The 23,109-nt window shown below is 36.2% G+C and overlaps 2 protein-coding genes and 1 long non-coding RNA gene across 4 annotated transcripts in view; 1 reads left to right on the forward strand and 2 right to left on the reverse strand.

The window, feature by feature from the left end:
* Nucleotides 1-586: 586 nt before the first annotated feature.
* LOC113479722 lies at nt 587-7,957 on the reverse strand. Its single transcript, XR_003398326.1, has 3 exons — nt 7,126-7,957; nt 3,463-3,465; nt 587-601 (listed from the first exon to the last, which is right to left on the reverse strand). It is a non-coding gene; the product is annotated as an uncharacterized LOC113479722 (long non-coding RNA).
* Nucleotides 3,104-9,873, forward strand: GIMD1 (GIMAP family P-loop NTPase domain containing 1). The gene is made up of 2 exons (XM_026847980.1): nt 3,104-5,571; nt 7,860-9,873. Exons 1-2 carry the CDS (start codon nt 5,179-5,181, stop codon nt 8,130-8,132), a joined length of 666 nt encoding a protein of 221 aa, XP_026703781.1. The 5' UTR covers nt 3,104-5,178; the 3' UTR covers nt 8,133-9,873.
* A 117-nt stretch (nt 9,874-9,990) lies between these two features.
* The window catches only part of AIMP1 (aminoacyl tRNA synthetase complex interacting multifunctional protein 1), a 37,498-nt gene continuing 24,379 nt past the window's right edge, over nt 9,991-23,109 (reverse strand). For both annotated transcript variants that reach the window (XM_026847978.1, XM_026847979.1), the window contains exons 5-7: nt 22,204-22,415; nt 16,719-16,887; nt 9,991-10,222 (exon numbers count right to left, since the gene is read on the reverse strand). In XM_026847978.1, the coding sequence (XP_026703779.1) occupies nt 10,056-10,222; nt 16,719-16,887; nt 22,204-22,415 (548 nt within the window). In that variant the 3' untranslated portion in view covers nt 9,991-10,055. The remainder of the gene's footprint in view (nt 10,223-16,718; nt 16,888-22,203; nt 22,416-23,109) is intronic.

A 23,109-nucleotide genomic window follows, 5' to 3' on the forward strand; every position in this document is an offset into this window, starting at 1 on the left:
GAAACATTAGTGTATTTTATGCATGTGTTCCTTTAGGATCAGCACAGAAGTTTTTGTTGTGAATGCAGTCCAAAAGGAGTACAGCGCCACTAAATCTGTCCCCTCTCTCTCTCATTAGTGACATGCCTGGTTTTTCTTAGAAATTACACATCTACATCTAACAGAACTGAAGCTGCACTGACTACATGGACTGCATACCTTCCCAGATTTCTCATGTTGTTTGGGAAGGCTAAGAACTCGCCTCCATGTGTGGCAATCCATAAAATGGCCTCACTTGCTTCTCTCTAAGTAAGAGCAACTCATCAAAGCACATCTTAAATTACTTATTATGGCATCATCTTGGGCTAAAATGAGAGCCCACATCAGGAAAGAAGCTGTAAGGCTTGGGAAGGCGTGGGAACTAAAAGATGACACATGGTAAGGGATGCCATGTGCCTGAAGAGAAGCTGTGCTATTCCAGTTTACAAGATCTAGCCTGCTTGGTATACCCTAACAAGCATCATGGAGAGCTTGTCTGGGGTGCGTGCAAACCAAGTGGGTGATCACAGGGACTACAAAAGAACAGCAGCTGACACTGTAATGTGACTAAGATGCATTGCAACTCTACTTAACTGTAGCTACATACAAATCCAACGGTTACTTGCAAACTATTTTAGCCTTGGTTTTTCAAAGGCAACTAAAGAAGCTGGATACCCAAATGCCACTTATTTTCAATTAGATTAGGGGCCTTAATTCCTTAGATTCTTGACAATTCCTCACTAGACTTGCTTAGTATTTCTATGTGAGCAGTACAAGGCTCCCTTTATCAGTTACAGAAAACCCTCCTGCCTGCCAATCTGTAAAAGGCTCAGTTTTAAAAAGTAAAGTTATATAAAAACAAAGTAAAAAACCAAACAAACAAACAAAAAACCACTGACAGTGAGCAGTGCTAAAAAGCATCCAGGGCAATTTCGTAGTACTCTGTACTTGTTCTTTGCAAATTAAAACTCTGATAGTAGATTTTAAGATCTCATAGCCAAAGACCCACAACAAATGTCACCGACTCAACTTAAAAGCTAGTGAAAACAAAGGTCTTTATTAGAAAAACAATGATGTAAGGGATAGTAAATAACACAGTTTCTTAACTGCTACCTTTCAATTATGGCTGTTCAAATTCATTAAGGTGCTATGCTGTCTGCATTTTATATATAAAGTAAAAGATAGTTTTTGTGACAAAGAAGAGACATGCTTTTTACGTTTCTTAATTCAGATACAGAAAAATGTCACAAGTCTTGATGTATTTTCTGCTTTAGCTTGTTTCTGACCTGGTATTTCAGCATAGGACTCTAGAGCAAGGAGACCCCAGCAGTTTCACAGTACCTGTGGAGCAGGCTGATACTGCCACCTTGGGGAGGACTCTTTCCACGTACTTTGAGAAGCCTTAAGCAAGTATATAAATCAGGTTTTTTTTTCTGTCATATCCTCCCAGGAAGACAACTTCTTAAAATCCTCTGCCTGTGCTGTTGTAAGACCTTCCAGATGTGTCCCAACTTGGACTGCACTGCATTCATAATAATAATGGAAAGAAATGCCTTTTTTTGTGGGGAAGTTTGCTTAACCAAGTTTTAGTTATCATTTAAGCAGTGTCTTATTTATACACCACTATTTATTTTACAGCCATTTTGCCAGCCTATAAGCCTCGTTCTGCATCCAGCTGGGCAAGCTGTATTTTGCATACAACACCCCTCTGCTTCTGGGATTCTACCTTTCTTGGTAGTCTACATCCTTGTCCATGCACATCTTAAATTATCTCAGCAGGCTACTGGCTCAGTTGGATGTCACTGCTAGGACATACATTACCTCAGATGTCATAAGAGGCATTACTGTGCATAGGAACAGTCTGATGAAAAGTACAGAGCTAGACTGTGACAATTCAACTAAAGTCAAGACTTCTAGTCAAATTAAAGGAAGCATCTGGATTTTATCTTCACAATTATCCACAGTTTTATGAGAGCGACCTACCCTTTTGCTTTGCAAGTGAGTCACCCACCACCCAGCCTTCTTGGAGTTTGTATCTACTTAGCAAAAAAAGGAACCTTGCTATACACTTTAAACATAAATACGCCTTGAGACACAAAAGCTGCGCACAGCATTAAGGCACAAGGCTTTTCACAGTGGAAACTACCAGTAGTGGCCTCTGCTACACATACAATACAGGAAAAAATGTAATGCCTCATATCTCACCTCTTACCAGAATAGGCAGGCTCAAGAGCAGGGAGCTCTCTGAAAGCAACTAACTTGTCTATGTCCTCTTAAAAACCTACAGCACCAAAATTATTACACAGCTATCTACAGCCAAATAGCACAAATTATGAGCTCATGCATGATGAGTGATGTGAATTTACATGATGCTGTGAAGGCACCATTAGCTCCTACCTTCTGCCAAGCATTGGCTGTGCTTCTGGCAGCACAGCAGGAAACAGGAGCTTCTAGAGGAACTGAAGTCTCACTTCACTGCTGTGGCAGACGCGAACAGCCCTGCTGCCGCACTAAACCAAGACTTGCAGGCTCCCCCACAGAGCTACATTTTGGATGACAATGTCCACAGCAGGACTGGGCTTTGTAAAGTCCTTTCCTCCTTTCCTCCTACCACAGAGCCTACATAAGAGTCTTTTGTTCTCATGTAATGGCACATGTCTTAATACACTTGGTGTAAACATGCCTCCACCCACCTGGGATTTGCAGTCAGAGGCGGCTTACCTAAACCTTTCCTTGTGAACAGACAAGAAGGGCTCACTCCACTCTTTTGTTTTCTTACTAGAACCTGGTCATAAAAGCACATATTTGTATTTATTTTCCATTAAAGGCACAGGAGTTACTTTTCCACTTGCGGAAAACTCTAAAAAGCAAGTGATAGCTCCTTCCTGGACAATCTTTTTATTCCTGGTTTTAATGCTACTACAGCATGTTAAAGAACTGTGCTTGCAAGAGAAATGTATCAAGCTATCAAGTCAACAGCTAATGCACATGACTGGCAGTGGTACAAGCCTTCAGTTTTCTTCCTGATTCACAAATAATTCCTGTATTTTAATCCATTTTTTGATTATTTTAATCCACCATTTTTATGCAAACAGCTTTACATCTGTATATGGTTTACATTGTGCTTTGAAAATATTGCAATTATTAATTCACCGCAATAATACAATAAAGTGTGTATGCTCTTCACATGCATATATGGACACACATTCAAGAACATGCAACACAAAGTAATTTCGGGGCCTCCATTATAACTCTCACATTTAACTGCTGGCAGAACTCAAGTAACTTTCAAAACCACCAAGTTCATACAATCACTAAAGCGATTGCAAAAACTGTAACCGCAGCCAAATTGCAAAAATTCAGCGGTGTGAATTACTGACCAAATATGTCCATATGAATGAAGATCTATCAGTAACAGATTAACCAGCTTAATGTGTACGTAACAGTCTCAGCATGGTACATTGCCACTGTCAAGTTTCAAAGTTCACATATGAACCTGGTTTTACGCTGCACACGTGGTTCATAAATGAAGTCTGAATGAAAGAGGAATTAAAGGAAAAATAAGGTAAGTGACATAATATGAAATTAATCTAAGCGTTTGAGCATATACAGCTTACAGGAAAAAAAAAGAATAAATCCTTGATCAAGATTTATAAAAAGGAACACAACATATATTATTATGCTACAGGAAAATACAATGCACATCTAGACTGGTGAATAACTGATAACAACCACTTCACAAGGTATATTTTTTAAAAAGTATTCTTAAAAAAAAAACGGGAAATTGATTATTGAAAAATCCACAAAAACCTCACTGTGAATTCAGTAAGGAAGATCATCATGTACAGTATTCAATGTAGCCAGTAACAAAATTAGTATGTTAATAGCTCTCACATGTTTGGCTTCATACTGAAATTGTTTCAAAAGATTGATTTGAGCATGGATTTAATATGAGGGAGAAAGCTTGAAGTGCACATGCAAGAATCCAAATAAATTAATCACAGGAAATCCCATTCTAAAATTATCCATGAGCTCTCTATGAGTACCTAAACATAGTATCTGAAAAAAAAAAAAACCAACCCAAACCAAAAAAAAAGCTTCTGAATTTCAGGTGTCACTGATAACTTAAAATCAACTACTTATATAGCAATATTGTTTTTCACCTGAAACACCTCTGAATTTATTTAATCAGCCACATTCCTGTTAGACAATTTACGAGCACCAAAACCCCTTCAGGTACTGGATTACAGAAAAATACAAAGAGAATGAGAGGGTTTATTTATGAACAATTATAGTAACTGGAAATGATACCCATCTCCCCTCTCCATCCACCAGTCTATGCCTCTCTTGCCCACTAACTGTGCCACAAGTCTATAAGTTTATACAGTACGCATATCTGAAGTCAGTTTCACATGGGGTTAGAACCTGCACCACTGCCTATTTTAGTTGTTCCTTTTTTCATTAAGACATACTTCTTATAAGTGTCAGAACGCTCTTTCAGATTACTGTTTGAACTTTAGTGGTAGCTGATGTAAGATGCATTCTAAAATGTTCTCTGCTGTGAAAAAGTGCTCCTTACAAGCTACTTCTCCGACTATCCATTTTTTTTCTTAAAACCAAGATTTACTTCCTGAAATCTGGTCACTTAATAACTGCAGTGTGCATTTGGCACCATTCTCTTCTTCCTCCAATAGTTTTCCTCCTTTTCATAACCTACTCTCCCTGCATACCAATGCTGTTTCCCATGGTTGTTTCCCAACTCCTCCATTCCCTCCCCTCCCTTTTCTGTTGTCTCTCCTTAGCTTTATCTACTCTACTTGTTGCTGAAACTCTTCTTACATCTGATTATTTCCCAGCTCTTCAGTTTCTGCCAGTGTAGGAGTGCACCCTGTTAGGTTGCTCTTCTACCTGTGACACCTTCCATGGGGACTTCTTATTTCTTAGGAGCAGACTGGGAAGGACAGCAAAGATCTGCCCTGGGATCAGAGGCATATGTGCTGTACTGAATGTCTACCTACACCACACACTCCTTAAAACATTTCAGGCAGGACAGAACACTCAAAAGATATCTAGCAAATTTTGCTGTTTTTTAAGGTATCTAAAACAGCTCATGGTATTTTTTCTTCACTTAGTGACAAGTTTGTGGATAAAACATAGACAATGACAGAAAGCAATGAGATGACCATCAACCTTGTTGTCCTTGGAAGAACTCAGACTGGCAAAAGTGCTGTTGGGAACAGCCTGCTGGGCAGCGCAGACTTTGAGAGTCATCTCTCCCCAAGCTCTGTAACTACATGCTGCAGTCTTGGACGCAGCAGCCGCATTTTGGGGATTATACGAAGAAATGGCTGTGAGCTAGCTCTCCGTGTTCGAGTACTTGACACTCCAAGCTACCCTCACAGTGCTCTGAGCAAAGAGCAGGTGAGAGACACAGTGAGATCTGCCCTGGCTCACCACTTTGGGGAGGAAGGCCTGCATCTAGCTCTCTTGGTCCTGAGGGCTGACTTGCCTCTGTGTCCAGATGAAAAGGATCACATAATTCAGTTTATCCAGGTAACAAATAAATAAACAGAAGTTTCTGCCCTGATGGCACCTCTTTTGTCTTCAGGTGTCAAAAGCAATGCAAGAGTTGACTGCAAAAGTGAAACAGAAGTGCAGCTGAAAACTGTAACACTTCCCAGTCCAGCAGTTGAAACATGCCATTCAACTCCAACACCATACACTACAGCTATACTTACCATATTAAACCTGAGAAGAGACAGGCAGAATTGCTCTCTTTTGTACATGAGCTCAGCACAAAGGAATTTAGGAACCAAATTTACTTATCAAAGTAAGCTTTTCTCTCAGAAATTATAGTTAATGCTTTATCATTTCAGATCTAGCTTGTTGAAGAGGGATGCTATTTAAAGGAAGCAAAAGTCAGGTTACCTCACTCTCCTGTGCTCTGTATAAGATCGAAGCAGAGAGCAACAGGTCCAAAACCACACAGAAAATGACTGACCTGGGACAAGGATGCTTGTCCTGCACTGTCACTACTGATGTTATCTGTCCAAGAGAAGATGACTAGAAAGTTACCATAAATTTACTCTGGCTAAGGAAAATTTCTATCATTGAAGCAAATATTTTGAAGATCCTGGCGGAATATATTTTTCTTCAAGTAGGCAAGATATGTGGGAAGATACACTGAAAAGGAATGGCTTGCTTTTTTCAATGGCTTGAAAAAAATACAAATGAAAAAATAAAGGCCAGCAAACAGATATCTTAGTTTATTTATTTGATCAGATGAACCAGGTTTGTACGATTTACGAAGAAACAAAGGGTTTCTGTTATTGCTAAAGTCTGCACATCACACTTTGCATTTTTCTTACACTAATGAACTATCTAAAAATTTTTTCGGACTGGAAGGGACTTCCTTGTCCATCAAGACTTTTTCCTTATGCAGTTCATCTCTCTATATTTCAAGGTATTTAAAAGAAAGCATTATTTATTCAAAATATTTTTATTCTAAGCCAATGAAAAATCATCATGCTTCTAGCTTGAGACTGTTCTGGATCAAGTCCAAGTGGGCATTAAAAGCATTAGATGCCACCATGCCTTTTCTCGTCAAATGGACCTTTAAAGCCCCTACTGGAACAGAAATAAAGCATGTTTAAAAAAAAAAAAAAAAGATAAAGTAACACTTTTGTTTCACGATTACAGTTGGCTCTCAGCTTATACAATTGTTGGCTTTTTAGTTATTTTCGCCTTAAAAAAAGACTAGATGCTGTGATTTCATCCGTCACAAATAAATAGGGCAGGACAGCTGCCTGGGTGCTGGTGAACAGTAATGGTTATATTTCAGTATGTTATTCCAAGAAGAGATTAGCGTGAAGACTACCTTTAGCAATCAGGAGTTTTCACAATGATCATCCGCAAATTTGGGATGGTGCATCAATGAAGATGGCATATCAGTAAAAGACTACTGGCATTTAAATATCTCTGGATTTTTTTATTTCAGTAACATAGCCTAATAAATTGTGAGAGTGGCAGATACTGATTTCAGAACTAACATTAGCACTGACTTTGAGTCCTCTGCAAACAAATGCACTATCCTCTTCTCTCCAAAACTGACTTTATTAACAAAGTAGGCTTCTTTTCATACACAGGAGTTAACATGATTGCACTGAAGTTGCAATTTCATTTATATCTGTAAATGAAAGCCCAATCTCTTATTCATATTAAAATTTTCTGTACTCATTGACAACAGGAGCTTGTTTTCTCCCCTCCCCTCCATCAGATGAACCACAGCAGTTAAAGACCAACTCTCTGGCCCATCACTTAGGTTGATGCATTTGATTTGTGTTTTTCTGGAAATGCTGAGAATAGTTCAGTTTTATGGTATACAGCTGGAATTGCAGTTGCTGTTACACAAAATTTCATCACTTATTTTTTCAACACAAGATTATTTGCTGATTTTTTAAAAAAGCATTTCAAAGAGCTGTAAAAAGTGTAGAAATACAGATATGTGGAAATTACTGATGTAAACTAATGCATGACATAGCTAAACAACCCTTTTTCCTTATTTACACAGCCATTTTTTAACTGGAGAAATTCTATTAACATCTGTAATAAGAGAACAGAGAACTGCTAGTACTGCACGACCACATATTTCCACTGAAAATAGATGTCAGTGTCTTGGGAAGGTGAAAAACCCCAGAAATTTCAGCAACTCAGATAGCATGAATCGGATTACTGCCAGAAAAAGAACATACAACTGGTCTGTTAATGCATAAGTATATGAGGTGGGAGTGAGGAAAAGGAACAAGAAAAGATAACTATTTAAGATTTGTTTTTCATTACAGGAACTTCTGGGTCCCACATGGAAGAATTTCACTGCAGTTCTACTTACTCATGCAGACAAGGCAGAAGAGGCTGGATTCAGTGAGGAAGCATACTTGCACAGTGCCTCAAGTACCTTATTGTCGCTTCTGAGCTCAGTACAAGATAAATACATTTTCCTAGACAACCAGAAGAGCATAATTAAAGAGGAAAGAGCTATTGTCTTAAGAAAGCTCTTGAATTTTATAAGACAAAATAATTATCAAGTGCTTCTACTTAAACACAGAAAGGAATAAAATTAGCTTCCAGATCCTCATCTGTCTATTTTCTATGGTAGGTAACATTTAACAGAAGAGTAGAAGCCATCAACTGGAAAATTCCATATCCATACTAAATACTTCTGAACACACAGTTGGAAATATCTCTTTAGATTACCAAACTACTTGCCTTTTACAGAGTACTTCACCCTACTGCAGTGAGAATCCTACCTTCAACCACAAAAATCAGAGCAAGCTAATTCTCTAAATCACAATCCTAATATGTGTGCATGCAGTCACAAATGAGATTTTATGCTACACCAGATTGTATATTGCAGCTCATACAGAACACAGATCTGTGAGGAAAAAAAGAAAAAAAAAATTAAAATGCACAAGTTCAGACGATAAGGAAGCCTCTTTGCTCAGTTCAAGCTGTCAGAAGTTCCTGTGAATTCCAGTTTGTAAAGAGTTTTCCAGTATCAAAAGCTAAATTTTATCTACTGTAAAAGTACTTCTTTACCTTGATTCAGGATTAGTTAGAATTGAGGTTTTGAACTTCAAGAATTTTATTCAATAAAGACATTATTGGATATGTAGTTTATAAGGCAGATAAAACAGTTCCCATATGATGAATGCTATTCAGCACATTTAAAAGAACTAATTACTACTGCTTATTCCCAGATGCAAGAAAAATTAACACAGTTTATAGGCACATACAAAACTCATTTGAAAAAGAAATCTGTTCATCTCTTCTTTTGTGCCTGTTCCTTTTAATTTTATATCATTGTCTTTTTTTTTTTTTTTTTTTTTTTTTTTCAAAGCCTGAAAAATTCATAGTGGTTAAGTTACTTTTATTTCAGTGGCTAAAAAAAGCGCTTACTGTTTCAGTGGTTAGATAGTAACCAGTTAATTATCATATGCCAAAATATCTGAAGTATCTCAAAATAGTTACTTAGAAGTTTTATTGTAAATTGATCTAAAATAGTTATTTTCAGATTATTAAAAGGCAGGAATTAAAAGTAGTAATTTGAGGCTATTATGATATCAACCATGACTACTTGTACTACATTATTATGGAATAATTCTAACTGTAAAACCTAAAGAAGCTATTTCTGTTAAAACCAAAGCATCTTTTGCATACAATTGCATAAAAGTACATTAAAACAAAAAAATCAATTCATTTTATACCTGTTTGGGCACTGGAAATGGTGGGGGGTTTTTTGGGTAGTATTTGACTAGCTCTGGCAATATATTTGCTATACATTCTTTCTTAGTAGTACCTATCATTTGGAAGGAAATATATAGGTGGAGCAGATGAAGAACTTTTTTAGCAAAGTGCCAGCTTTGATCTTACTGACAGTATAACAGCTTCACTGTGGGACATGTAAGTATGTCCATTTGTATATCTTAAGGCATAAAGGTTTAATCTTTCTATTACAACAGTTTGAAGACTACTCAGACAACACAGCAAGTTGCAAAGACTTATATCTGAAAACTGCTTGGAAGAGGAGGAGAAAAACTAACAAAAGGTGACTAAAAGAATAAGGACAATTGTGGCCTTCACTGACCAACTGCTACTCCTACACTTCTTGAAGAGCAGTTAGCACATGGCAGAAATTTTTCCTTATTGAGATGCTCTCACTTCATAGATCCTCTAAACCTTTTAGCTGTCCAGAAAATATGCTTGCCTGCCTGTATTTCTACCATGAACAAGCCTTCATTTAATAGACTTGAGCACTGAGTGGTTAATGACTCGTGACAACACTTAAGCACAATGACAGTAAGCATGGTGAATGAGTGAATTGTGAAACTATTGAAAACACAACACATTCTGTACCTCTGGAAGGGAAATCAGACAAAAAAGGTATTAGCCACACATTTCAGAGGGGTAACATACTCATGTTTTTTATTGTGCTTGCATTACTTTCCATTTCAATGTCTGAAAAAACTTCTAATAACTATTTATTTAATTCCGCTATTTGCCATGGTCTCTGCCCTGCAGACTCCTTTTCCTTTCACTTCAAACGGAACTCCTTTGTATGTAGCGACACACTGGTCATTGGTATGAAGATCAGGTTGGATTTGTTCCCAAATCTTCTTCTTGGGATTAAGTTCCTTTTCAGGATCTCCTGTTTCAAAAGAAAGAATAACCTAATAGCACACAACACAGGAGGCAGAGCATGTACATATCTGTGACATCCCACATAGCATCACTGCACACACTTTTAAGGGAAAAAAAACATTACCTGAAATTCTAAAAATAAAAACTTGAATTGAAATTAGGGATTCTCTAGGAAATGTCTCCAGAGTGCTTCTCAAAATGCTGATCTTTCAGGGGAAAAAAAGGTTATAAATAACAGACCACAAATACTGCCAAAAGGAAGAAATCAAACCACTGCTAGCTGCTGGTTTACAAAATTTACTAGAGACCAAAAGGATTCCTAAGAATTACATAGATGCTGATCACAGAAATACACTACTCACCAAGACACAGATTTGTTGGCATCTTAAGTTTAGGAATTAATGAATTTTTATAAACAGTTAATATTAAGTGAATTTGGCAGGTGCCTTTATATTTGAGAAACACTGAATTTAGACAAGATTAGTCCAAAATTAGGATACTGACATACAATTTTAGCCCCGGGTTTCAACACCATTCTGCTACTTTTTGCACTATTTGATGACATGCTCTGGTGCCTAAAATGACAGAAGATTAGAGGTCATCTTCTACTTCAGTAATTATGGCCTTAGTCTCCAAGTCTCAGTACCCTGTTTCTGTGTGTACACCATGATAAGCTACCTAAGCCCTAGACATATTGACAGTCTAACTACACCAGCAAATCTGACTATTTAAGGATCTCTAATGACCACAAATTCAGGTTTCTACTACTACTGTTTTTTAAAACTGTTAACAAATTACACAGAATAATAGTGAAGTATTTTGGAGTCATATTCTTCCTATTTTTAAATAGGCATGAAATGCAAGTATAGGAACAAAACAACTAAGTAAATTCTTGCTGTAAAGACACTGAATAAACTGCTGCCTGCTGACATAATCTAGATAGCACAAGACAATCAATTTGCTATACAATTATTTTCTGTTCAAAGGCCAGGTAAATTCAATCTCTAAATTCTAATACAATGCAGATTCTCTTAAAGAAGACAGGATTTCATTTAAAAAGTTATATAATCATAATGCTGTTGGGTGCTCTTGACCTCTTATGTGTAACACAGGCAGGGCAAATAAAAAAAAACAAAAACACAAGACCTGTTTTAAATATAATTAGAGCACATTTGAACACGGAAAAGGATTCCATTCTGTTCAACTGTCGATACACTATATAGATTTTTTTACTTGCTTGGAGTGGCATATTGGCACCATTCTGCCCAATTATTAATATCTTAAGTTCTAGAATAAAGCAAGAATCAAAAACCAAATCCTAGTAAACACATCTTCTCTGAGATCCTCTCAGAGGAGCCGGGAATTCCTAAAGGAAAGTGAGGAGTTCTGCAAGTGAGCAAAATGTCAAGTACTCTCATCTTCCACTACTCAGTGTCCTCAAACGTTCAGGAAGAAAAACTATTAGACTACAGGGATTTTAACACACATGTTTCTAGTGGCTGGTTGAAATTCATTACTGCTTGGTGTATTCCTGACTGGCTGACCAACAGGAGGTTAAAGGAACTGCTCTCATTCCAGCCTGCCTTGTTGTTTTTCTTCTTTACTTGTATTCAATGGTTCAATCTATTCACATTCTCAGTCATTGCAGAAGTAAGTTACTGCCTGTAGACAGATCTAACTTCTGTGGATGCTCTAAGAGAAGCAGAACCATCCAGATTTCTTTGTTAAGTAGGCTAGCCTTGCCAGAGCAAGATTCAATAATGCAGTCAGGTTATTTCACAACCACAGTGCACTTAATATTTAAAAGAAAAATCAGTAATACCATTAATAAATTAAACATTTTGAGCTAATTGCACATTTTCACAAAAATAAAAATCCTGTTCAATGCTCAAATTCATGAACAAAAACAGACTTGGATTTAGACCAAAGTGAATGCATATGAACTAATAATAAAATCATTAAACGGAATGTTGAATGATCCATTGTGCATTTCCTTCCCCCTCCTTAAATATAAAAAGCAAGTGAATTTTTTCAGTAAGAAAAAACCCTGAGTTTTATTACAAAAAACATGCTTTGAATGTTAATAAGTTTCTTTAGAATCCTGCATCAAGCTCCCTTGGGATCTGTGGTGAGCTCATATTAGATTAGCATAGGCACCAATTTTAAATACTACCAGAGCTTTAGGCTATGCATTTTCCTATGACTTCTCCTCGTTGCATTCCTTCTTCCCAGAAAATATTCTTTAGAAGGGCTTCTATAAAAAAAAAATTTAAACTTGTGTAATGGTTTAATGAGCTTCCCACTCTTTACATAAAAAGAACATAAGAGGTCCCAAATATTCTTAAACATGTCATTCAGTCTAGCAGTTTAAATATCACAAAAGAAATTCTTATAATAAGCAAAAACCACTCCACTTTGTAACAGCTCAGTAACAACTGAAAGAATATATCTCAGTGCAAGAAAGGGCAAAAAGATGTGTGACCTCATAAAAAGTTAACAACACATAGCTCACTGTGCATTATAACTATGGAACTGAAGGAAAGCATCCATATACAGCAAAATTTTGACTACAGAAACCTGTTAAATACAGACTAACCACTGCACTCCAGTTTTAGCACTTATTTTTTAAAAAGAGATGGTTATTGCCAAGGATTCTGAGACCAGAAAGATTACCTAATTATAAAACATAACTAGCAGATTTGTGGTTCCTGTGGTATTTTTGCATTGAAGAGTTTTGTCAAAACATCACTTATACTGCTATTAGAAAGAAGATTTCACCATTAGCTGTGAAAACTCTAAGAACTATTGCTGTCTTATGACAATTACTGTGTAGGAGTAAATTACAGATATGCAATGGAATAGTTTTTCTAGGGCTCATAAATCAGTCCTTTTCCACTGAAGGTGGATAGAAATTTTATAAAGTTCTTAATGCAAAAAAGACCCAAAAGATCTTGAAGATTCATGTATTGGAATATATAACAGTGCTAAAGTTCTCCTAAAGGCAACATCAAATAAACAAACAAAAAGAACACTCCTCCAGACAACAACATTCCTTATCAAATCACTCCTACTCAGTATGATTCTAGGAAAATTCTCAAGCTTCTGAATAAAAAAGTTCAACTGGTCTCAATCAAGATATCATTTGTTTACTATGACTAAAATTACCAAGGAAGATTAGCCTGTATCTTATGAATATTTTGTATGGGGAGAGAGAAGGCTTAAAAATAACTTGATACAAAGCTGCTTGGTAGACAGCTGTGTGCATTTTAGAGTTGCTTTATTGTTGCTGCCGCTGCTTCTGTTGCTTCACAGGCTTTTATACATCAAACTAAAATAAAACCCAGCTGTCCTTTCTATTTTAATTACAAGGACTCAATCTGAATCTTTATTCTTTAAAATTACTCTTTAAAAAAAAACTGAATCAGAACATAGATGGTTACAGTTCAGCACTGACATTAAATGACATCTGACATAGCAAGGACTCTACCCTCCTGATAACAGTATCAGTGAAGTGCCAGGTTGCCTTTGAGGAGACAGCAGCTAAGAAACATGTGAGATTTTAACACAAAAAAGGTAAGTAGAAGATACATACAACCCCATGAAAAATCGAGTTTTCCAGTCTCCCAGTGGGTTTCTTCCTCTCAGGAATAAAACCAAATAAAAAAAACACCCCCAAACAGCTGTTTAAAAAGGAGAGAAAAAAACAACAACTAAAAGTTGTTAATCACTTGGACAAGAAGGTAAATGGCAACAATCTTAGTCTATGAATATATATGCTTTTGAAAGGGGCTGTGAAAGCCTTTATTTGGCACTTATTATATCTCCATGTCTTTAGCTCCCTGACAGAAGGAAGCTGACATGAAGTGTACAATACTTTGTATCACAGACTGCAGTTCTTAACTTTAAAACTAGTATGACTTTTACACCACCTTTAGCTTATTCTACTAAAAATCAAAATGTCAACACAGTATTTGTATACCTTAACACCTGGGAATATTTTTAAAACAAAAATTTCTATTACTAGCTCTAAGAAAAGCTTTTTACAGCTATAAAAAACCTGGAGTTAAGTAGTTATTTTAATAAAATCTACCTTATTGGTCATGTGCAAGAATAGATATGCTGGCTACCAGAGAACAGCACTACTACCAGCTCTCACATTATTTTCAAGTGCCAGGTATATGAAGTTACTTGAGATATAAGCTTGGAGTAAGGTTATACCTTAGACAAAAAACAAACAAGAAAGACTCTCCACCTCTCAAAAAAAGCCACATGCCCAGGCTGACTTGTGTATCATTTGCAGGGCTTATGCACTAGATGGGTTTACTCTACAGCTTGATGCTATCTCTCGCACATCCATTTCCACAGCAACAGAAAGCAATTAATGTATTCTTACACATAACAGAGGTCACACATCCAACATTTAATCTATCTTTATTCATGGATATGTGATAGCTACTAGAAGTTATGAGGGAATATTCTACAATTTAGTCAATGCAATTGCTGAAATCTTTCAGATTTCAGTACAGCTTACCAATTCTGCATCTCAGCTAGCAAGCTTGGTATATTTTTAATGCAAAAACCTAAAAATGAACAAAATGCTGCAAGAGTGATTTCCTTGTTAAAACACAGTATTATTTTTAAATTTTCAGAGCATTAAATCACAGCAAACTGAACTTTCCTTCTGTTTCAAAACCACCTAGACAGACCACTGCTTCATCATATGCCAACCAAAATACATATTTTTAGAGCATCAATCATGAAATATAAAAATAGCTACATACATATGTTTATGCAAATTACTGTATTGCATGCAAATATATTTAAGCATAGCGTTTGCCAAGAGGTTCATAAATAAAAACATTGCTGTACAGCTAGAAAGAGGTGCAATATTTTAAAGAGGTTAATATGTTTCTACATAGAAAACAGAAAGCTACACCATTTTCTCACACACAAAAGACAACTTTTCAGCAACAAACTCATCCTGAATATTAATATTTTGTTGATAAATGCATACACATACAACTCCACCCAATATGGAAAATACTGAGAATTAGACCACTTTTTCTTAAGATATAGTGATGCAGTGATCCTGACCAGAAGACCACTGATCATCAAGAACTCAGTAATCCACACAACAGTCTACCTGAGCAGGTCTAGGCTTGTGCTGTACTGCACAAACTCCTGGGGTGCAGGATAAACCTAGCCAGCTGATTGTAACAGAGAAGCCTGCGGGCAGCTCCTGTGTGGTACCAGGAATTGAGCCATCTGTGCGTCCTCACCTTTATGAAACACTGTGCAGCATCAAGTTTTCAAGAGAACTTCATTTCTGTTTGACAGGTGAAATGAGTAAGAAAATACAAGAGTAGCTTGAATGACCAAAAGGGGGGAATCTCCCCTATGAACAGGGAGTGCACAGCATAATGCACATGGACTAGCAGCCTTTTTTGATGTTGCACGACCTTGGGGTTCCCATCATCTGTGTGATGCAAAATTATGTATATCATTTTCTCTTTTCAGCATCAGCTCTAATAAATAGCATTTTAAACAATACTTTACAGTCTGTGTGCCTTTCTTACTGGGATCATAACAGACCAACATCTCCTGATGAAAAACACTTAAAGCCATGATAGAGATAACAAAATAACAGTACTAACAAAGACAGCAACAGGAGAAGCTGAATCTCCATATCTCTTTTAGCCTGAGAGACTAATGAACTGGTATCTGGGTAGGAGGGAAGCATTCACCAACAGGTTATGTTTGTGATGCTTATTTGAATTCCCAATATGCAGGGTCAGAAACTAATCATTTTCGAAGCCGAGTGGAAGATAGAGGAAGTGGGAAAATGGATGAAAAATTATCTTCAAGAAGGTTTAAATTTAATTATTATTTATATCTGAAAAAAATATGGATTTATTGATTTAATTAAGTGGGAAGAAGTCCAATGTCTGTCTCTGGAGACCCAAAAAGTCATTTCTTCCCAGGCAAGCAAGCAAAAAACCCTGGTGTTTTGAATATTATAGGTTCTTCTCATAAATAGGAGATTTCCACCCTCCAATCCTCTCCATCCTTTTCTTCTCCTCAAAATAAAAAGCCTACTTGTACTTCTGACACTTTCATTAGAGGGAGGAGCTGGAATCAGGAACTTATTACTTCATCACTTACACTGAGACACTGAGAAAGATGCTTTACATTTGCTTACTGTAACTTGCAAAGTGCAAATACATTTGTCCATACAATTCAGAAACAAAAATACTTATCAAGACTTAGAAACGTTGGTAATTTTATATTAAAGTACTACACAACTTTTTCAAGTTACAGTTATTTTTCTGTATTTTTCAATTTTACACAGTCCTAGCATGCTAATAACAAAAAAGTTTGAATATAACTAATTCAGAAAACTTAAAACAAAAAATGCAACCAACTTCAAAATACATTCTTATCTGCTTCAACAATGAGGTCACCATGGCATACCTATTTCCTCCAATTTCCCAAATACTACTTACCAGGAAAACCTTCAAAAGTGATTCTATCCCCAGGTGCTGCCCCAGCTGGGGGAGCCAGAATTTCCACTTTTTCTGGGGAGCTGGCACACATCACCATTGCTTGAGATACTACCCCTCGCATTTTTGCAGGCTTCAAGTTACAGAGTAGTATTGCCATCCGGTTCTGCATCTTGGGGGAAGAACAGAGAAGGATATGAGTACTTAAATGCCACATATTTCATTATAACAAAAGAATTACAATGAAGAGACCATAACATGGGCAAAGAGAAGCATACAGCAACAGATGCACAATTTTAACACCTGCACATCAGTACCAAATAACATTTAAACCACTTAAGAGTTGGCCAGTGAATAATGGAATAAATGCTGAATTGGGTCACACTTAACATGGAAATAAAAAATGTGCAATTCAGAAATCCCAAAACCCAGGGATGCATTTCACCTGCATTTCATCTTTATTCATTCTAAATTACCCCTTGAGTCCACTTTCAATATGGTACTATTAGCCAAACAATTTCCATTTATTAATAATATTAGTAACATGAAAACACACTCTACAGATTAGGCTAGGTCATAGATAAAAATTTCAAACTGAACACTGAAAGCATATATGTGGTTTACATAATTAATTCACTTGAATCTCAATCTGTATCTTATTTACCCCTAATGCTTTGATTTTTTTAAAACACTGAAAATGGCTTTATATACTGTGCACTGCAATTTGTTAGAGCAAAACTGTAAAACTATGTTTCTTTCTTTGTTGTTTTATTTTCCATGAAAATTACAACAGTAAACCAGAGAAAACATACTTTGTCAGGGGAAACTGCCATGCTTCAGCCTAGGAAACAAACACCACTTTACAACTGAATAAAAATGAAACCTAGAACATTCTTAAGAGAATGTAAAAAAGTAAGGAAGTCTTAATTCTCATACTTCTAGTGCACATGTATATAATATATACTCCTATTTCTAAATTTCAGTCTTTGTACATTACAATATAAACTTTAAACAAAGTTGCAGGATTATTATTTAATAAAACTCATATGATCAAGTATTCCAAATGCTGAATATTTTCCAAGTAGAAAAGTTTAAAAAGCAAAAATATATATCTCCAAAATTAAGCAGTTATAATGAAAAGTTGATCTTGCATAAGTTTCAAGGGAGCCCACTGACTAAAAATTTCTTAAGTTATTGCTAGCAATATAAATTGCCCAAAACACAAGAAATGGCTGTAAAATGTCACTGACTCTAAAATGCAGTTATAGACATTTATCTACCACTGAATAACAATTAGCAAGTGGATATACAGAATAAAAGAAACAAGATTTGGCACTCAATTTTAGTTCTGATTAACTGGAAAAAATTCTAGACTTCAGAGTATTGCTTTTTTATTACAGATTATACAATTGACAAAACCAGGCTGCATTAATACATAAATGGAGATCACCGTCAAGCTAACAGAAAAGAAAAACAGACTAGCATCACATCATTCTTTTCTCACCACTCACAGTGGCTCAAACTTTTATATATATTGCATGAGACTTCTGTTTAAGTTGATGATCACTACAAAATTAAGGTTTTCACTAGAAAGTATATTCAAATGCTTTTGAAACACTGCTCTAATACTAAGATATAGGCATTGATTTCACAAGTAAGTGGTATGAAAACTCATAAGGTTGAATAAATATTTTCATAAAAAGAGAAAATCCCACCCCAAGATTGGCAGCCAAAACCAGAACATTGCTATTTCAAGGACTGGGTATTTTTCCCTTTTCATTATAAATGGCTCCATTTTTAATATTTTTTCAGATAAAGGACAATTCCCTAAGCATAAAGAAAAAAAAATTAACTAGACCTAAATAAATGCTTCCTAACAATGCAAAAGTTTTTAGGTCTGTTTTATTTAAACTGGTTGTGTTAATTTTTATAGAAAGTACTTACTGTAATGTTTCCAGAAAACAGGGCTTCAATCACAACAGTTGATCCCTCTGTATTCACGCAAAAAAAATTGCTTATAAACCACCAAGTAATCTGATTTTCGGGTATCATTCTACCTGCATTGCTCTTAGGAGATTTTTTTTTACAGTAAGTAAATAAAATGCTGAAATGTGTCAAAACACTACAAAGAGTCAGATCCAGTAATTCTACTGATGGCTACTCTCTGCAACCCCATAAGTTAGAGGAATAAAAGAAACAATCTAGTTTTTCTTAACTGTAAAAATAAATTGAGGGTTTTCCTCACATACTTTCCAGACACTTAAAAGGACACAAACAGAAAAAGTTTATGTCTATTGGAAACTCATAAGCCTTCAGCATCTCAGGACATCTTTGATACATAAATGAGCCAAGAATCACAGAATCACAGAAACATCTAGGTTGGAAAAGACCCTGAAGATCATCCAGTCCAACCAATAACCACCTAGCACTCACAGTTCCCAACTACACCATATCCCCAAGCACTATGTCAACTCTACTATTAAACACCTCCAGAGATGGGGACTTCACCACTGCCCTGGGCAGCCCATTCCAACACCCAACAACCCCTTCTGTAAAGAAATGCTTCCTAATATCTAGATGAATAAGAATAATCAAAGGAAATTCAAATGTTATCTCCTTGAAAGAGTAACAACCTCTGCTGGCCTTCCAAAGAGACAATCCTGTTTCAGAAATCCACAGACTTCAAAACTGATAATTCAACCAGTGAGAAACTGATTTAGTTTCAGCACAAATGTTAGTTGCTAGAGTTTCTATGGTTGGACACACAGCTACTTCACATTCAGAATAAAACAATGCATCTTCCTAACATGCTTGGGGTGTTTGTGTACAGAAAGGAAGCAAAGAAACTAAAACAAAGAAAAATTAATCCTGAAATTTACCATACAGAAAAAACACAATGTTATCCTTGAGGCACAAGTGTTAAATTGCTCATTTTCTTAGGTAATCCTTGAAGTTGCCTGTATAACTGATTATCAACTAACTACCCCTCTATATCTCAAAATCAGATACCGTGACAGACTGCAACAGCTAGTGAGTATGTTAAAACCAACACACTGATTGCTTTAAAACCAGAATGAGTTGCAATGCCAACAGCAAGAAAAAGTCCTCAATTTATTACATACTTGTCTGGATCTTAAGTTTGCCAATGAACATAATTTACAAGTCACAAGCTTGCTTACACAGATATTCCTATTTGTTTCATATCTGAAGAGAAACAGAGCAGCATTTAATATAGCCTTGAAGCATAATTTTATATCTGAGGAAAAAAGTCATTTGCTTTAAGAAGTGTCTTATGTTACACAGAATGTGTAATAAGTTTACAGTTATGCTGTAGTCCTTGTTCTTTATGATTTATAGAAACATATTTTCCCTGCAGACTTGACAAAGAAAATTAGAAGATCAAGAGTATGTATAAAGAATATAATTACCATTATAAGAAAAAGAAATACAAATTCCAGTACCATTTGCTAATTCCTGGGTGGACAACACTAACCCTCAAAAGTTTCTGCTATAAAAACGAGACTATGTTGTTCATAATGGATACAGTTATAACATGTCCTCTCACAAAAAAATGGTTGTAGGATAGTGTTTCTGGAGGCTGACTGGTGCCTTTTCTTCCTAGGTTTAAGATACATACTCTGCATTCTTGTCCTTCACTTTTGATCACTGACATGAGGATCTCTTAAGCTAAAGGGGAGCTCAGGAGGCAAAAAAAGCAACATGTGAGAATTGTCCAAATTTCAAGAATGATTGCCTGAAACAGGTATTGATGCTAGAACAACTCACGAGTTCCGCTTCAAAAAGCCAAACATAGTGGAGAAAAGCTATCAAATCCTGCTGACATTTCAGAATGTTCTCCAACTGTCCCTGGCTGCTGCTGAGAGCTCAGCACTGGCATGGTCCAACTCATGCTTCAGTTCCATATCCCTGTTACTGATGATACATGTATTGATCTATACGTGATACTTGAGGGTGCAACTTCTGACTTACAACTATCAGTGGTGCACAAAAACATGATGTACCACATATAAAGAGGGCATGCAAGAAATTTTCACACCCATAAATAACTTGCACTGCATACTGAAATGTTAATGAAGATAAACATTATGCTCCCTAACGAAAAATGAAATCAGATGATACAAATACTACAGCCTCAAACACTGCTAAATTACCACATCATACACTGCAATCATAAATAGATGAATTTTTGGTGAATTATGTCTATACTTGACCTGAATATATATTTTTATTTAAATATATGACAATAGTCACATGCCAGGCCTTCACATTTTTGAACGCTTCAAAAAACACAAAAAGATGGCAGCTTGCCCCTTAGAATTTACTTGCCAAAACCAAAACCAGACATACAAACTGTTCCCAAGAATGATCCCTAATTCTCTGTTAATGAGTGCTTTGGATTATTTTTTCCAGACAGAAAGCAGGTTAAAAAAGACACTGTGACTGCTGCTGCATTCTATACACTTCATGTTCACACATTTATTTAGAAAGGCTTTTAAGATGTTTCTACACACTTTCTTGAGAGTTGACTGCTAAAAATGACCGATTTGAATTTCTGCCCACTGCAAACCCAGTAACTGGACACTATCAGGTGATCAGTGCAGAATAGTTTTTATGTTCAGTCATTTTTTTCAGTTAAATAACTTTCTGTATCATAAAAACAAATCACAATTTTAGTTGCCTCCTACATCTGCAGTCTTACCAGGGGACAGGGTGTGAATTGGAAAAGCATTTGAGAAAATGTAGCTTTTCCACACTAAGAGCAATTCCTTCATGACCTGTTTTGCAGTTGCTCTATACAATACTTGCTTTAATTGCCAAGCTTGTATTTGAATTTAGAAGCAGCCTTCAGTCAATTCCTCCCTTCCACTAACCCTCTAGAAGAGGTGTGACAGGAAAACGTAATCTTGAAGTCTTAGGTCGTTCCCAAGACATACACAAAGCATGCATGTCAAACACAGAAGTGTATCAACAACAAAAAAAAAGCATAGAGGCAGACTCTATTCCAGACAGGGAAGTAAAAACAGGCATTTTGTATTCCACTGTTGTTTAAGCCTCTCGCTGTCAAGTAAGTTAAATTTACATGCTCTTTGCTTTACTCCATGTCAAACACTTCAGTGGGCTATAAAGAGACTTGGAAGGCAAAGGTTTCAAAAGTTTGGATAACAGCAAAAAAGTTATTATGGATTCTCTACTATACTAGAAAACCTAAAGGGAGAGTCTATTTGGTTTAGGAGCCCACTGTGTACCAATGGCATCACAGACAAGTAAGATCCCAGGATAGAAGCACTGTTAAGAAGAAAGCAACTGATTTGGGGTAAGGGTACTTCTCCGTTTGGTGTTAAGCATTACTTCCATTTGCATTTTGGTTTTGTTTTCATGACTGTAATTAGCAGAATGTAAACACATCCTCTAAACAGAGGAAGATCTTAAGAAAGAAAAAGCTATCAGTAAGTAATTTTGTCAATACCTGATCCAGAGGAACATGTTTCACTAAACCACTGACAACAGTCCTTGGGCTTCCTTCACCAACATCCACTTCTTCAACGTACAGAGTGTCTGCATCTGGATGCTTTTCAGCAGTAATAATGCAGCCAACACGAAGATCCAGACAAGAAACATCTACAGGTTTTGCATTACTACTTCCAGCAGCTGGCTGCTGTTTCTTCTCCTTCTTTTCACCTATTAAAAAAAGTTTAGTTTATGAAATAAACTTTTTTAAAAGCATAAATAATATATATAAACTACTGCAAGGGGAAAGTGCTCTACAATCTCATAAAGAGTAAAGAGTTAGCACCTCTATTACTAGTTTCCAGTGGAGAATCATCATACACACTTCAATTTAGAATGTTACTACAAATAACTACCACCTTCGGACAGGGGTATTTTCTTGTTTGTAAAACGAAGTCATCCCAAACTTTACGTGTAGCTAACACGTAACACAGCTAACAAAGATAAGTGACATATACACTCTTCTAAAGGCCACATCAATAATTAGCAATTATCAGTAAATCTTGCTGGTGAAACACCATGGCAAAGGGAAACTAGACAATCACAAGTCATCAGGTTACTAACGCTTCTGACAGTGGACAATGCTACCTTGCTCCAACTGTACTGTTACAGTTGCAAAATAACCCTTCAAGATGATCTTGGCTAACATTCTTCACTTCCCAAATGTACTAGTATGTGAGAAAATTCATGGCTTACAAGGTTCCACTCATGTAGAGTCTTTATCCCATGGCAATGCAAGGCTTTATCATCACCCATATATACTACATAGTATAAAAGAGCAGTGAAGCAACACTCCCCATACTTAGCTTCTTATTTAGATATTCCTTTTGAGATGAGCAAGTTACATCCAGTTTGCATATACGAT

The sequence above is a fragment of the Athene cunicularia genome (genome assembly GCF_003259725.1).
Source record: "Athene cunicularia isolate RWA chromosome 4 unlocalized genomic scaffold, athCun1 chr4_part2, whole genome shotgun sequence".
Taxonomy (NCBI): Eukaryota; Metazoa; Chordata; class Aves; order Strigiformes; family Strigidae; genus Athene; species Athene cunicularia.